Raw genomic sequence first — 17,764 nt, forward strand, 5'->3', positions numbered from 1 at the left:
AGGAATGGATACAGAAAATGTGGTACATCTACACAGTGGAATATTACTCAGCTATCAAAAACAATGACTTTATGAAATTCATAGGCAAATGGATGGACCTGGAAAATATCATCTGAGTGAGGTAACCCAATCACAGAAAAACATACATGGTATGCACTCATTGATAAGTGGCTATTAGCCCAAATGCTCTAATTACCCTAGATGCACAGAACACATAAAACTCAAGAAGGATGACCAAAATGTGAATGCTTCATTCCTTCTTTAAAAGGGGAACAAGAATACCCTTGGGAGGGAATAGGGAGGCAAAGTTTAGAACAGAGACTGAAGGAACGCCTATTCAGAGCCTGCCACACATGTGGCCCATACATATACAGCCACTAAACTAGATAAGATGGATGAAGCAAAGAAGTGCAGGCTCACAGGAACCGGATGTAGACCTCTTGTGAAAGACACAGCCAGAGTAAGGCAAAGACATAGGCAAATGCCAGCAGCAAACCACTGAACTGAGAACGGGACCCGCACTGAAGGATTCAGAGAAATAACTAAAAGAGCCTAAAGGGGCTTGAGAACAACAATGCCAACCAACAGAGCTTCCAAGGACTAAGCCACTACCCAAAGACTATACATGGACTGACCCTGGACTCCAACTGCATAGGTAGCAATGAATAACCTAGTAAGAGCACCAGTGGAAGGGGAAGCCCTTGGTCCTGCCAAGACTGAACCCCCAGTGAACATGATTGTCGAGGGGACGGCCGTAATGGGGGGAGGATGGAGAGGGAAACACCCATATAGAAGGGGAGTGGGAGGAGTTAGGGGGATGTTGGCCTGGAAACCGGGAAAGGGAATAACACTCGAAATGTAAATAAGAAATACCCAAGTTAATAAAGATGGAGGAAAAAATAATGAACTCCATTTTTGCTTCTCCCTGATCTTGGAGTGTTGGGGAAAATCCTGTCCAACTACCTTTGAGAATGCCATACCATAGATTTGGCCACTTGGAGAGAAAGTCTGATGACATGTCTAAAGGTTTACTCTGAGGCTGTTGTATCTCACATGCCCTTGGCTTACAGCTGAGTATGGCCTTTTAAATTGCCTTTTGTTTGTGGCCTGGCTCCCCAGCTAAACTATAATGTTCTTAGCAACAGAGGTGGCACTCTACGTGTCTTTGATGCAGCAGTATAAATGCTTGTGATACTTTACTGATTACTTTCAATAGAGAGATGCAACCTTGTGAAGAACAATGAAGGATAAAACCAGAAAACGGTTTACCCAAGTCTGGCTCTGAATTCATTTCCGGTTGGGTAGGGATCTTTTTGTTTCGTTTATTCACTTTACATCCCAATCCATGTCCTCCCTCCTGGCTCCCCCACCACCACAGTCCTTCCCCCATCCCCTTCTCCTCTGAGAGAATGGAGATCCCTCCTGGATATTCCCCCATCCTGACACATCAAGCCTCTGCAGGGCTAGGTGTTTTTCCCACTGAGGTCAGACAAGACAGCCAAGTTAGGAGAACAGACGCCACAGATAGACAACAGTTTTAGAAATAGCCCATGCTCCAGCGTTCAGGACCCACATGAACACCAAGCTACATATCTGCTACATATGTGAAAGAAGGTCTAGGTTCAGCTGTGTGTGCTCTTTGGTTGGTGGTTCAGACTCTGAGAGCCACAAGGGTCCAGGTTAATTGACTCTGTTGACCTTCCTGTGGAGTTCCTATCCCCTTCCAGCCCACAATCCTTCCCCCAACTCTTCCATAGAACATGAGGAGTCTTTAAAAATATGAAGTATTCTATCTCCCCAGGACAACACATGAAAATGAAAGATTGTGAAATATAATTCAAGGAAAAATAAAAATTTAACAAGGAATAAGAATTTTGTTTCTCTGAAAATGCTTGTGTGGAAAACATAAAATGGATTCTAATAGAATGAAATTGGAATGTAATAAAAACCTATCAAAGTTCTGAAATAACTTTCATTACCTTACACAAAACAAATATCTCGGCATACATGTTGTTGGCACATTCTGTTGTTAGTTTAAAACCACAACAATAACAACAAAATAGCAAAAATGGGTCTCAGCCCCATCCATCTCTTCTCATTTCTTACTCTGTGGTTGTCTGGGTCTTAAACTGACACCCCCACTAATTCCTCATTAAGTCCTTTGCTGAAATTTGCAAATGTCCCAGAAAGGAGAACTGCAATAAGGCAGTTTAATCTCCAGAGAACATTCTGTCCAATTCTTTATCCCTAGTGATAGATGAGTAAAAAATATAAAATGGATAGACCAATGGATTGATGTATAGATATGTGAAGGAATATGTAAATGGTTAGGTGGGTAGATAACTTACTCAACAAATGAGTGGATAGATGAGAAAGTAGATGGACAGATAGACAGAGGCATGTAATGTCAACTGGAGAACTGAGTCTCTTGACCCTGTACTGTCCACCGTCTCATATTCCCTAATAGTCCAGGGCCCATGGCTCCTGTGCTGTTCCCATTCAAATCTAAGGCTGATAGTTCTACAGCTGAGCTTCCTTAGATAGTCTGTCTCAGTAAATTTGTGTCAACTAGATCTGAAAAGCAGAGAGTTCCTTCTGATCTTCCCAAACAGAGCCAAGCTCATGATTAAGTCAGTCCCTGCTTCATTGTGGTTCTCTGGATGCATCTAGCTTCCACCAGCAGTAATCTTTCTAATTTTGGTCCTTCTGACCTCTCCAGGTCCAGGTCTTAGGGAGCATCAAAGATGCTTGACCCCAGCATTGTTTATGTAGTTCCAAAACCACTAATAACACAGTCAATGACAGTAGCTACATAGACAGGAGGTCAGTGTCTGGCCTCTGTCAGGGCTTTATGGGTGACTCTCTCCCCTTCCCACAAATACTCATTAATCTCCCCACCTCCTTATTATTTGTGCTGTGTTGAAGATATTATGAAATCTCTGGGCTCTTCTTCCCTGACCTAGAGCCAATTACAGATTTCTATTGGCTTGACACACCCTGACCAGACATTATAAAAACAGTGCTGATGCCCTGAAGAAAACAGTTGGAGACTTCAGGCATCAGAATCCAGGCACCAGGATCTACAGGTCAGTGGTGACAGTCTCTCTGTATGTCTCTTCAACACACACACAGACACACAGACACACAGACACACAGACACACCACAAACCATACACACATACAGCACACATATATATACACAACACACACACACACACACACACACACACACACACACACACACACACCACTTTTCTGTCAATGTCTCCAAACTGTTTAGGCTGTAGGGAACAAGAAATGCCTTTTAGAGAATGTGGGTGGTGTGATGTTCTATAAGTCTAGGAACACTTGGTAGAATTTAATGAAAGGTATAGAGTAGATCAAAGCAAGGGTGTTACATTTTTGGAACCACAGAGTTTTGAAAGTCATCTCAAAAGAAATCATCTAGGCCAGTGATATTCAAACAATGTTTTGTTTGTAACATATGGAAGCTCCATGGAGACATTCTATAACTCACATCAATAAACAGTAGGAATGCCACCAAGGTACTAGTGTCTCTGTCACCCCAACATTTGTCATACATCCAAATGGTTTCTTTGAAAAACATCTCCTTGTGAAACTTAAAATAACCTTGAAAAAATAATAATTTTGTCCAACCTCTCATTTCAATTTGACCCAGGGACCAAAAAACACAAACAACAACAAAAATCAACAACAAAAAATGAATGGGTAGCTCACTTACTTCTAGAATCCAGTCTTTTAGTCAAGGCCTGATCCATGCATATCTGTGTTCTGACCTTAAGGTGCTGTGTCTGTCAATTGTGTAGTTAGATAAAGGTTCAGATGAGCTATATCATGCTTCCAGACTTCAGGACCATCACTTTTACAAGGCGAACAATTTGTCTTAATGCACACTAATAAACAATATAGCAAAGCTTAAAAAGAGCTCAGAGTAGTGTTCAAAAGTGAAGAGGAGAATTTTGTTAGGATAGTAAAGGGGAGAATCAAATTTTGGGTCATGGAATCATACATAGCTTGACCTAGAAAGAACCTTGGCAATCACATAATCTAATGCACAAACCCGAGGATTGGCCGTGAAAGGACATGACCCTGTTTTTTAAGCTCCCATTCTCAGCTGTTATGTAATTGAACGGACAAGACACTGAACCTGATTGTAGTGAAGCCATCTCCAGTGATCTTAATAGGAGTGACATGAGTGGTTGGTGATGAAGAGAGGTGGATTTTGAGCAGAAATACCAAAAGCAATTCTGAGTGCCCTTGGAGAGGATTAGAAAGGAGTTCTTGAGAGAGAAATGAGATGCTATTGCACAAGCAAACTAGGGCCAGATGGTGTCAAAATAGGTGGCCACTGTGGATTTTAGAACCACAAGGAATGTGGTCAAAGATGTTCTTAAAAATTGAATTCCAAATGCTTTACATAGTTGGGTTTGATTGAAGGTACAGCAAGCAGGAGGGCTAGAGTGTTCACAATAGTGAGTGAAAACAAACACAAGGTTGGACTTTAAAGGAATTATCTCTGAAAAGAAGGAAGGTATATTTTCAGTGCTGGTAAGAGGAATAATATGAAAGGGAGAGGAGTAGACCTGAGAAAGAGAAGTGAACTGGGAATGAGCAGATAGATACTGAACTCACCCTTACACACACTTGATGTGCATGATGAGGACATGACATGTGAATATAGGGGTGTGCTATAGACTTCGAAGCCCAGCCTGTGTCTGGGAAGCATTATGTCACATTTCTCATCACAGCTGTAGAAGATAGTCCATAGCATATAAAAAAAGAAGTTCTTAGGATGTTCTTTTGTGACTCTCAGCCTTATGGATGACCTAAGAAAAAAGACTACAATGTGACCATGACATACAAAGGGAAATGTGAAAATAACCAATCAGTGTCAAACATCCTAAGAAGGTAGTGAGAAATCCTTTTTTAAATGTCTTTGGTTTTGGTTCTGTAAAGGTTGATGTTGTTCTTGGGGAAGCAGGCAAGAAAATAAGGAGACTGGTGAACAATCATGGCACTGTCTGTTTGTGACACTTGGTCCAGGACAAGAAAGTTAGAGAAGTCTGGGCCAGCTAGAGTCCATGGACATGGATTAATTAGAGAAAGAAAAGGGGGACATGGGCCCAAACTAACCAAATTCTTATTTTGGGAATTAACAAGGAAGGGGAAACTTCCAGAATCAAATATGAAGACCACTGGAAAGGGCAATGAGCGATTACGGACAGTTGACCCGACATCAGTTCCCACGCCTGGCTCATTGCTTGCATCCCTTCTAGCAGAAGTGAACAAGGAAGGATAGGGAGAAAACACAGAGTGATTCAGAAGTGAGGGCATGCTTTGGAGCCTATGATTTTAACCAAATGCTTCATATTTTTAAAGAATAACACTTACATTACAAAATAAATTTATACAGGAAAATATTAAGAACTATCACCAACCATTGACGATCCTGTCAGCCACAAATGAGTGCTGTAACAAGCACAAGCATTCCTTGTCTCTGTGTGTGTCTCTACACAGCTATGAAGTTAATTGGGATTATAATGTGCACAGTATTTATAGCCTGCAGTTTTCATGTCATGTATTTAAAATGTTTGTCCCACAAATGTCATCTTTAAGGAGCACATACTTATCTCCTGAATTTATCATTCCCCTTCAGCCAATTGCCTATTATTGGACATTGAGAGCATTTCCAACATTTCAACCTTGTAGAAATAATGAATTGAACTACTTTACAACTAAGCATTTGGGCGATCGACTACCTCTTCCTGGAACAGGGCAATAACACATGCAAGCACAGGATAGCTAGGATGCTGCTGTCTGATTCCTAGCCCTGGCATTCAGGCAGAACCTCACTCTCCTCCATGCCCTGTTATCCTTCACTCTCAAGTCTTTTGCCCAGTGACTTTCTAAGGTGACAGAATCATATAGCCAGTAATTAAAGCCACTTGGTCTACAGTCCTGTTTCTTATAACACCAATCCTTGGATCTCAGTGACACTTCGGTGGTCTGAATTCCATCCATTAGCATTAACCTCATCTTCCTTATGAGTCTCCCTCAGTAGCACTCCATCCAACTCTCAGTCCTACTCTTCCTTCCCACAGTCTTCTTTCCTGTCTCATTTTCTGCCTGCTTACACAATCATTTCTCTTTTTTTCCCCTTCTTGCTTGGCAAGGCTCAGATTCACCCCAGAAGTTTCAGCCCTGACCATCCCAGCATTTACAAATTGTTCTGCTTTCATCTATTCTGAGTTTCTCATGTGCTGTTCTGGATTAGACGTTCTAGGTGATCATTTCAGGGAGGAGCTCTGGGATAGGACAGTCCTCCAGGAAGGAACACAGTCCCAGGAGGGAAGTTTTGTGGTTTGAGGTTATCTAGGTCAATCTCTTTACTTCAGAGTGCTCGTTTTCTAAGTCTCTGTATTTCAATCCTGTTCTGATTTTCCCCTTATAAAAAGATAAAGCAGGGGTGGGGGTGTTTGGACAGACTCATCGTAAGTGATTCCAGTTCCCAAGAGTGATTCTTCCTAACCTTCAAACCCTGCCTAGACTCCCTAGCTAATGTGCTCTTCCCTGTGCTGAGTGCCAAGTATCTTGTTCCCTGCTTGGTAAGGAGGGCAGATCACAGTGACCTTCTTACAGGCCAGGTTGGAAAATGGGACTGGATCTGTCCTCAGGTTATCCCAGGGTACCCACCTCCAAGCCTGGGAAGTGAGCCGGAAGGCTATTTGGGTGAATCGGTTTTCTAGAGTCTAGGAACCAGCTTCAGCACACAAAATAAAACCCTATCTAAAGGCCAGGAATACCAAAAGATGAGCTTCCTGCAGTTGGGAGGGCTGGAGAAACCTTTGTGGATTCTGTAATACCTAGGGGTGGGGAACAGCTTGTGGCTAGGTAATCCTGAACCCCAGCATGTCTGTCCCCAAATACACTCTGTTTTTCTGAAAGCCTTTTTCTTTTTTGCCTCAGTGAAGACCAGACACTCCCAACTGCAGGAATGTGTTCTCTTCCCATGGCAAGATACTACATGTAAGTAATCTTGGCACTCTCTCAGCCAAGGGGCCTGGAGAGCATGTGAGAAGGGAAAAGGCTGAGTCAAAGGAACAAAGCTCCCTCTAGCCACAGAAATCTCAAGAACTGAATAATTGATCTTCATCTTTGTCAATCACAACAGCCCTCTTTCCTGGTGGCAGAATGAAACACCTGTAAGAATGCTATTGCTTCCTCCATTTTACAATCCTGGAAATGGAAGCTCCAAGAGGTTATGCCATTTTCCTCGTGCCATGCAACTACTCAAAAGCAGAGAGTGGGGTCAGGCTCCCTGTCCTCTGAACTGATACAGCTAGTTCTTAGAAAGCTCAAACAATCTTGAGTCCCAAGGACAGCACCTTTATGGTGACCTTGACTGATATCTGGATCAAAAAAGACAAGTTTCATTATGCGAGCCTGGCTTCCCTGGAACTATCACCATGTACATTTGGGTGACAATGAGCTCACAGAGATCTGCCTCCCAAGTGCTGGGATTAGAGTATGCATCACCATGCCTGCATCTTTGATAATAACTAAGTTGTGTCTAAATGCTTCCAGTGGGGTGAACTGCTAAGTCCCAGTTCTCAAAGTCTGGGAAGAATGCCAGGTGGCAAGATCTGTGCAGGCCTTTGTTCTTAATGTACAAGTGAGCCTGCTTTAAAAACAATACATAAGCTGTTTTTACTATTGCTAGTTGTTGCAGAGACAGAAAAGGCTCCTGGAGGTAGTGGCCTTGGTCCAGAGAGGTTCTACTCTCAAATGCATCAGGAGTTCCCAGGACTCTGAGAGCAACTGGTGGGTATCTCTGAAACCAGCTGGGCAACTAGGCTAATATTGGACATGATTTTAATGTTTCACGTGCATGACAGTTTCTCCCCAGCTTCCCTAGTGCATACTTACCCTCCCAGGCAGGTCATTAGATCCATGGGCATAACCAGTGATTAATCAGGCTCTGATCTAGGTCTGGGTTGGCCTCCTAGATGTGTTCCACCCAGAGTGTACCTTACCATGGTCAGAGTGGGCCCAGAGACTAGGGAAGTAGACTTTTTTATTCTCTAATTTCTGATTCGTGAATTTTCTTCTACAAAGTTTTTTTTTAATTTTGCAAAGCAAATCACAGTTGTTGCATCCTCAGTACCTTCATTAATTAGTGTTCCTATTTATTTAAAAAATTAAATCATGCCCAGAAACATCATGGATAGTGCTCAATGTATCTCCAGGATACCTGAGCCTCAGAGCAACTCCTCAGACAACCATGAAAACACCTTTGATTCCTTCATGACAAAGAACAACTCTCACTTCCGGAGTCCCTGACAATCCTCAGCCTAGGAAGTTCACTCTTGCTTTGGGATGAAACTATTTCTACCCTTATTGGAGCAGCGTTCGTCTCCTCTCTGGAAATAAAATTCACCAAAGGCTCTGTGTGGCAGCCCAGTGAGGTGGTATGGGGACTGAAAGGGACAATGATCCCTGTGGGAAGCAGGCCATTAACCCTGCCCTCCCATTTCAGAATCAAAGATGCATATCAAAAGGCTTTGTACACACGGAATGGCCAGCTCCTGGTGGGAGACCCTGATTCAGAAAACTGTGAGCCAGGTGAGCTTCCGGGGACTTTCTTTCAGGAGTTGTCCAGTGTCCATCTGCCACAGGTCCTTGATTCTTTCCTTCTATTGTGTCTCTAGAAACATGAGAATATTGTCCCAGTGGTAAGGAGAGGAGGTAGGGGCAGTTTCTGCCTGTCTCTATACAGAAACAGGCCAGATGGGGCCAGACCCAGCAACTTCTAGTTGAGGCTTACCTTGCTAAAAGCCTGCCATCTGCAGTCCCCTCATTGCCTGAACTGCATTTTGTCTTACCTCTCAGAGAAGGTCTGTGTCCTTCCTAACCGAGGCCTGGACCGCTCCAAGGTCCCCATCTTCCTGGGGATCCAGGGAGGAAGTTGCTGCCTGGCGTGTGTGAAGACAAGAGAGGGGCCTCTCCTGCAGTTGGAGGTGAGACATTCCTCCTCATTCTGGGGGACACTGCAATGTCTGTCCTGCCACTGGGACGTAGTGACATCTTTGTACCCACATGTCCCCTTTCTTGTTCCCCATCTTTGTGGTCAGCTGAGAGAGAGAAAGAGACTCTTGCCTTTGGGGATCTATAGAAAGAACATCACTGTGAAAAACTCTTCCCTATTGAGTCTTTCTTTGGCCAAGCCTCCTGAGGCACTAAGGGCTGACATCCCAACCAGAACACCTATGTCATCTCACAGCTGTCTCCCTTTCCCCACAGGATGTGAACATCGAGGACCTTTACAAGGGAGGTGAACAAACCACCCGGTTCACCTTTTTCCAGAGAAGCTTAGGCTCTGCCTTTAGGCTCGAGGCTGCTGCCTGCCCTGGCTGGTTTCTCTGTGGCCCAGCCGAGCCCCAGCAGCCAGTGCAGCTCATCCAAGAGAGTGAACCTTCTACCCGTACTGAATTTTACTTTGAGCAGAGTCGGTAGGGAGGCATGAGGTTGGGGTCCAGCCTAGTGCCCCCAAACTCAGCCCCTCTTGCTTGGCATCTTATGGAAAGCAGAATAAGGATCCACCAAAGATGTTTAGGTCTTAATTCTCATAATCTGTGACTGTGTTACATTAAATGGCAAAGGGACTTTTCCTCCGAGGTCCATGTGGGCCCATTGGAATCATACGAGGCCTGGAGAGAAGGAGTCAGAGGGAGACTAGGGCAAACGTTGCTAGATGTAAGGATGGGAATAGAAACCATAAACTGATGGGTAACAATGGTTTCTAGAAACTAGAAATGGTAAGAGCTCTCTTGACACTGATTCTGGATTTTTCTGGACTGGAGAATTGTAAAATAATAAATACACTTCCATTGTTTTAAGCCACTGAGCTTGAGATCCTTCATTGAAGCTGTCATAAAACCTGTGCTTCACATGCAATTCAGGATTGGCAGGTACCCTCGTGATTTCTCAGAAAGACATCCACAGATTCTCTTGGATGTTGAGTTCAAGGCCCAGTGAAGTCCCTGAGTTGAATGGATTTCCCAACCCAGAATATCAAGCTCAACTCTTCTGAAAGTTTGTAGTTGCAACCCTTGCCTGAGAGCATCAGCAATTTTTACCTCATAGGAAATCTGTGTCCCTGCCCCTGCTGAAGCAGGGAGCCTTGTACTGTCCTGATTTAGTGAGAGTGAGCTGCTGGCACTTTTTTGTGTCACCAGTGTCTAGAGCAGTGATGGAGCACAAAAGATCTTGACTGAGAAGATGACTATGAAACTCTGGCTAGAAACTAAGAATATAATATAAGCAGAGCTCTAGGGTAAGGTGAGCCCACGAGGAGAGCTGCCTAGGGAGGCTAAGCGGGACTTCACAAAGGGTAACCCTGGACTCTGAGGAAAAAGAGTTTTCCTAGCAGAGAACTTGGGTCAAGCATTCTAGGTAGAATCAACAATTCAGAAAGGTATGAGGTATGGAGCGCTCCAGGCATGTCTAGGCTATGCTGTGTCATCCGTGTGGCAGGAGCCCAAGGTTTGTGGTTAAGAAGTTGCTGAAAATTAAAACAGGAAAATGGGTGGAGGCCAATTGTGATTGACTTGCAAAGGAGTTTAGGTCATAAGTGGGAGGCCCAGAGGAGTCATCTGAGTATTGCAAGCAGAGGCTCTGTGACCATTGCTGGACCAGCCTAGGTACTGCAGAGCCAATGTTCAGCCCTACATCCTAACCCACAGCCATGTACCTTCGGAGGTCCACTTCCGTGCTCTCGGCTCTGGTTCCACGGGTAGCCTGACCCTGCTTCATCTTCCCCTATAAACTTAGGCACATATGCTTAGGCATTGGTAGAGTTTACTTGGGTGATTGGTGAATCAGGCAGTACCAAACTACAGTTGTTCAGGGCTTTACCAAGGGAGCTGATTGGATCATCGGAATGAGGGTGGTTAGAATGCATTCCGGAAACAAGGGGGAAAACATGATTGCTTAAAGTGGAAAGTCCCGACTTAAGTGTTAGTCAGTAGTTTCTAATTATTTGAGTCTCTAATTAGAGGTTAGTTGACAGTTTCTGGTTAGTTAATCTAAGTTTCATTTTCTTACACCATGACCGTTCTCTGAGTTGCATGTTAGCAAGCGATGCAGTAGGAGCTCAAGACCCGGAATGGCCTATGTTAATTACATTAACAACGATCACTCATTTCTGTTGCCTCCTACTGAGGTTCCTATGCTGCACATACAATCATGTGTTTTTCAGTATCTGGCATTTGCTGCACCTCCACTAGTGCTGAGGGGAGCTACAAAGGCCACAAAGCACGGCCCCTGCCCTCTAAGGATGTACAACGTAATGGCAGGATACCTGACATTATAAAGTGGATCACCTGGTTTCAAACTGAGCAGAACTGGAGCTGAGGGCTTGGCTTAGTGGCGGGTCACTTGCCTGACACGCCCAGTGCTAAGAAAAACACATTCTGGAGCTAGTTAGATGGCTTAGAAGAAAAGGGCTAAGCAGCCTGATCATCAGACTTTCAATTTCTAGAACCCATGTGGTGGAATAGAGAACCAACTTCTGACCATTTGGGCACATCCCCTTCCACCACCACAACACACCCAAATAAATAAGGAAATAAATTAGAAAAATCAAGAAAATCTCATATTCTATAGAGCTCTGGTAAACAGCAGGCTGTTAATGGCATTTAGGATTTGAAACTCAAAAATGGAAAGATCTACTTGTGACGGTTCAGGACTTCAGGGATGCTTCTCTGGCATATCCCAAGACTCAGGCTTAAATTCCTTCTCCTCCCTAGAAGACCACACCACCTTCTCAACCAGGCCACAGATGCTATAATTATGTAAATGTGTGGGAGAGGCACACTCTAGATCTTATCTACTCTTCTACATATCAGAATGACAGGTATGGGGACAGGATGAGTAAGTGGTACACAGGATAAAGACCTCTTAGGTGGCGCTCAGGACTTAGTGAGTAAGCAAGGGAATGCATATGACCATGTGTGTATGATGTAGGGTGTGTGTGTGTGTGTGTGTGTGTGTGTGTGTGTGTGTGTGTGTGCCGCATGCGCTTGCGCGCGCTTGGCCTGGTATCCTTGCTGTGTATGTCCGCCACAGGAACTAATGTGTACAACAGTTCATTTAGTGGGCTTTGTTTCAAGAGGATCTAGAACAACTTTACCCTAGAGGGCAGTATGTTCAAAGCCTCCTAGGACCTGCATATCTTAAATCATCCAACCCAAGATTAAAATTTTACATTGACTCTCCTTCCTCGTTAGACCATATTTTCAAGATACCAGCGTAAGCACCACCATAAATCCAAAGCATCATACACACACACACACCAGATATGCGACACCTGTCAGTGCAAGTGAAGGCAACCCATGTCTAGGGAAGGAAAAATACGTGAAGGAGAGAGGATAAAAGGTTAAAGATCACCATATTTTTCCTAGTATCTGTCAGCAAAAATCAAAAAGTTAGTGCATTGGCATTTAGATTATTTGCCATTATTTTAGATTGGACTTCAAGTTTACATAACTAGTTTACTGTTATTCGATCTAAACAAAGAGTCTACCTCCTAGAGAAATTCCAGACTCATCTGTACCTAACAAGGGGCAGACTCCAAGCAAGTCTCTGGTGGGACCCTGGACGCCTATTTCTAATAGGGAACTTGCAATGTACCATTTGGACTGAAGGTGGCGACAGAGTTCATCTTTACTTTGTGAGATTGTGAGCCCTTGGTGAGCCAATTCATCAAATTTAACTTGAATGTTTCATATCGCCCGTCCACCAGCCTCTGTACCCCATCTCTGCCTTGCTTTTAACGTGTAGATCTGCATCGCTGAAGAGACTCTTCGTGTTTCTGCCATCCAGAAGTTTTACAACTTGCCTATGACAAGAGGCCATGGGCCCTGCTCTCTAGAAGCCTGGAGCCACACATGCAAGTACACTTGTGCCTGTGCTATATTAAAGCACACATTCACTCTTAACTCACCCTTAGTGTCATTCTTTCTGCACAGATGTCCTTGTACGATGTGCATGCTGTCTTCCCTCATGACTACGAGCTGCAATAAATACTCACTCCTCCCAATCTACTGAGACGCTCTTGCCCAAGGTCTGATCATAGAATTGGGGTGACAGTAAGGCTTGGAACCTTACTTTTAGCAGAAGCTCTTCTTCTTTGGAGTATGGAAACAGGCAATTGTCATAGCAACTTTACAAGGATTAGTACTGCCCATATCAGCTTGTCCACATAGAAGACTGGAGGCTCAAATATCTCCTAGCTATGTATTTTTCAAACTGGTTTTTGAGAATCTTGCACTAAAGGCTCATGCATGTTTGGGGGAAATAGGTTATCTGTGACCTTTTTCCCATGTTCTTTTCTGTTCTACTCTGCTGCAACAACAGTGGCTGTCTCACCATTCTCCAAAAATATGCATGCTCAACACTAGGCTATCTCTCAGTCTACAGGCACTTGCTGAGATTTCCAAGCTTTTATGTCATAGAATGAAGAGAGAGACTAGGAACCACACAGATAATGATAGAAATAGAGGCAGTTCATTAAGGAAATGCACTCCTGAGAACGGGTGAGAGACCTGGAACAGGACCAAGACCTTAGCACCCAAACCCTTTATGTCTCATTTAATAGCACCCAGTTTTCCCACACTCGGAAATCAAGGGCTTTTTTTAAAAAATCACTTTTAACCTCAGGTTTGTTCCGTTTGTCCATTTAGGAGAGATTCCCAATCCTCTGCTGCCAACTGGCTCCTTTGACACATTAGTCTTGATGCCTCTCCATAGCCTGATCTCCTGATCCAACTCCATTCCCAAGAGCTGTGTTCCCAGAAATCTTTTGGAATGATGAAAGTTGGTCTTCTGTAATTTTTTCAATGGTGTTTTTTCTTTTTAATTGTCTGTTTGTCTGTCTGTCTCCCTATGGGCATATGTATTTCTGTTCAGGTACCAGCAGAGGCCAAAACATAGCTTCATATTTTCTAGAGGTATGAACTGCCCACTGTGGGTCATGAAATTGAACTTTATAAAAACGGTATGCACTTTTTGCCTCTTAGTCATCTCTAAAGCATTCCCAAGACAAATTGTAAATGTTAACTTGGATTGTTTGGGTCTTATTATCTTTCTGTAATTTTCTTCCAAGCAACAGAAACTTCTACGGACTGCTTACAGGGATCAACCAGATAATATCTTGACTAAGGCTGCTCAGTTACGTATACCTTTGTCCTCCACTTTAAATTTTTAGTTGCACTGTTAATTAAAAGAGTAAAAGAAATATGGGCTAACATGGAGAGAAAGCATATAAACATTAGGTACACAGAAAGATAGGTTTTTAAAAGTAAATGTTTTGTGACTTATCACTTAGATCTATCCTTTGTTTTTCAGTTTAGAATGTTGATCTAATTATTTCCTAAATATCATTAAACAATCTTTAATGCCAAGTCTGGCCTTGCAAAAACATAGCTCTTAATATAAAGTAAGAGACTTTATATCCCATCAAAGTCATTGAACCTCACCTGATCAGTGACAAGATTCTAAGCAGGCTAAGCAGGCTAAGCAGGCTAAGCAGGCATCAGCTTCTCGTCTTCTTAATGCTTTGCTTACATTTACTTACTTAATATGTACATATGTGTGTATGTGCATGTACGTGTGCCACAGGGTGTGTCTCTCTCCTCTCTCTCCTCTCTCTCCTCTCTCTCCTCTCTCCTCTCTCCTCTCTCCTCTCTCCTCTCTCCTCTTCTCTCTCTCTCTCTCTCTCTCTCTCTCTCTCTCTCTCTCTCTCTCTCTCTCTCTCTCTCTCTCTCTGTGTCCCCCCTGGCCCTGTATGTGTGTCTCTTTGTGTCTCTGCGAGTAGAACAGAAAACAACTTGTGAGACTTGATTCTCTCATTCCACAATGTAGATCATAAAAATCAATCTCAGGTTCACGATCTTGGCAGCACTTGTCTTTATCCACTGAACCACCTCATAACCACTACTGCTTGGTTTTTAAATGACCAGGCTGGTTTTAGTTTTAAATTGGACCTGAACTTTGCAATCCTATTCTTTTGCTTTTGTTGTTGTTAAAAGAGGAAAACATGAGCAGACTGGTGTAGGATGATGTCATCACGTGGGTGAAGGCAGGTACAAGATAGAGTGAGGCCTGTCATTGGACAAGAAGGCAGGATGGGCAGGAGGAAAGTTTTAGAGGGAGGAGGAGACTGGAGCAAGTGGGAGAAGTGACTGGGAGAACATGGAGGCAGATGTTAAGATTCCTCTCTGCACCTTCACAGGTTGTTATGAATATTCTTAAGGGATGGATGTGTACAGGGCTTTGTATGTCTAGATGAGCAAATTATATATTACTAATTGGATCAGAAGCTATTGTGTTGTGTGTTCTTTCATGTGGAGATTTAAGTTCAAGAATGTGTGGTGGCAGGAGACCCTGGATCGCCACAGAATTGGGATGTGTGTGTCTGGCATTGCTGCCAGGCTCAGAGAGAAGCCATCGGCAGTGTGATATGAGATAGAGAAAAGCGGGTGAGAGGCTTTGCTGACTGAGATGAAGATGTCTACCAGATATCTTGGGGACTTGGGTGCTGGACCAAGTTCAGGATAAAAGACAACATTTTTTATAATTTTACAGCAACAGACGGGCAATAATTTTTATACTTCAATATCACAACTATAAATTAGGTCTTATCTTAAAATATAAGATATTAGTTACTATTGTTTTCTTAAAGACATGGTAGCCTTAATTTTTATTGAATATAGAGTAAATTTACATAGATTCTAAATTTTATTGCTAATTGTGAGTACATCACCTGAATTTTGATTGTGAAAAGGAAATTTAACATAAAAACCTTTGACAAATGTGTACATGTAACCATCATCTTACATATATTATAGTCTTTATAAAAATATTGAGTTTATCACTTGCATATATAACTAGTCTACTACGAGAATTTTAATGTATAATATTTGAAGGCATTATTGATTAACATAAAGTTTGTCTTTTATTTTTTCTTACTCTTGACTATTAACCTTAAACATTCTTAAGAACCTAATTTGAAAGGAAATCCTTATAAAAATTTGTATCTAATGTTAAATTTCAAAGCTTAATAACTCCATTAAATGTTGTTTTTATAAACAATTAGCTTTTTATAAAACATAATAAGTCCAAAATTACCATTTCAGTAGACTAGAAAAGTGCTGAAGTTTATAAGATACCCTTTTAAGATATCTTACAAGACCCTTAAAATAGCCCCAACACACACACACACACACACACACACACACACACACACACACACACTTTTTTAAAACTAGGCATGCTAAAATATCCTTAAGTCTACAATAAAATTAATTTTTAAAAATTAAGTGACAATGTATTTTGTTACTCTATTATTTCAGGAAATTCTAGGAATAGATAGGTCTTTGTCCCACGTTGTTTTTAACGCAAAAATGACATATAAATTATATCAATACACAGGACACAATTTCACTAACAAAGTGAAGGATTTTTCCACTAACAAAGGAGGTTGGGCTGGGCAGTCTATTAAGCATGTCTTTGGCTCTCCTGTCTGCAAGACTGTGTTTCCCTGAGGACCTTTACTTCCATAAGATGTTCCTGCCAGGAGTTGGTCCTTTCTTTTCTGGGAGCAGAATAAGTCCTCTGGATCCCTGCATGGCCATAGCTGTGGAGTTGGAGCACATTGAATACATTCATGTGCCTGGTGGCCTGGGGCTTCTGTCCTCTGAGACTCATCAATGGATCATTTGATAGATGGGCCTGGCAAATGACACCTATAAGGACCAGCACTACCATTTAGACTCCTTTCTCTGTCCTCTTTGCCTTCCATCAATCTCAGTTGTTGAAGTTGAAGGAGTCAGTGTTTATTCAGCACTTGGGTCTGTGTAGTCAGAGGTCATTTCTCTGGTTTCCGAAGCTTTCTATAGCTGACAAAGGTTGACTGGTTAAAACATGGTGGCCCACTACCTAAAGACTATCATGGACTGACCCTGGACTCTGACCTCATAGGTAGCAATGAATATCCTAGTAAGAGCACCAGTGGAAGGGGAAGCCCTTGGTCCTGCTAAGACTGAACCCCCAGTGAACATGATTGTTGGGGGGAGGGTGGCAATGGGGGGGAGGATGGGGAGGGGAACATCCATAAAGAAGGGGGGGTTAGGGGGATGTTGGCCTGGAAACCGGGAAAGGGAATAACACTCGAAATGTAAATAAGAAATACTCAAATTAATAATAAAAAAAAATTAGTAAAAAAAAAAAATGGTGGCCCAGAAGAACTTTTCTCTGTAAAGAGCACAGGTTGGTGGACTCCCTAAAGGCTTCAGTTAGCCTGTTGACAATGGGGCAAGTTTTACTGCCTTGAATAACCTCTCTGATCTTATCACAATTAACATATTTGTCAATATAGTTTTTCATTCCTGCACTAACACTTTCTGGGAGGCTATAACCCCAAGCAATGGGTTCCTGATGAAAAGCATTCACACTGGACAGACAGCCATTAGAACTTTGAGCAATAGCTCGTCTGCATACTGGTTTTAAGAATCTTTCTCCCAGAGCCTCTGTTTCCTGCTCCCACCCCCAACTTCCACCCCAGAAATATAGCAAGGAGTTAGAACTAAGCATAGGCAATAGACTCAGTATCCCTATCCCTGGGGCTGGACTGGGTCTCTGAAAAATTATTGTAGGTGGAAGATAGAAAGATGAGCTACTTCAG

The 17,764-nt window shown here is 42.8% G+C and overlaps 2 protein-coding genes across 3 annotated transcripts in view; one reads left to right on the top strand and one right to left on the bottom strand.

Annotated features, from left to right (window-relative positions):
• The window catches only part of Il36b (interleukin 36, beta), a 101,826-nt gene that overhangs the window by 47,315 nt on the left and 36,747 nt on the right, over nt 1–17,764 (bottom strand). The window lies entirely within an intron of this gene.
• Nucleotides 3,040–9,917, top strand: Il1f10 (interleukin 1 family member 10). Of its 2 annotated transcripts, XM_087652904.1 has the most exons (5): nt 3,040–3,086; nt 6,988–7,047; nt 8,558–8,643; nt 8,911–9,038; nt 9,322–9,917. In XM_087652904.1, the coding sequence occupies exons 2-5, from the start codon at nt 7,016–7,018 to the stop codon at nt 9,532–9,534; spliced, it is 459 nt and encodes a 152-aa protein (XP_087509030.1). In that variant the 5' UTR covers nt 3,040–3,086; nt 6,988–7,015; the 3' UTR covers nt 9,535–9,917.

The sequence above is a fragment of the Rattus norvegicus genome, chromosome 3 (genome assembly GCF_021556685.1).
Source record: "Rattus norvegicus strain SHRSP/BbbUtx chromosome 3, alternate assembly SHRSP_T2T, whole genome shotgun sequence".
NCBI lineage: Eukaryota > Metazoa > Chordata > Mammalia > Rodentia > Muridae > Rattus > Rattus norvegicus.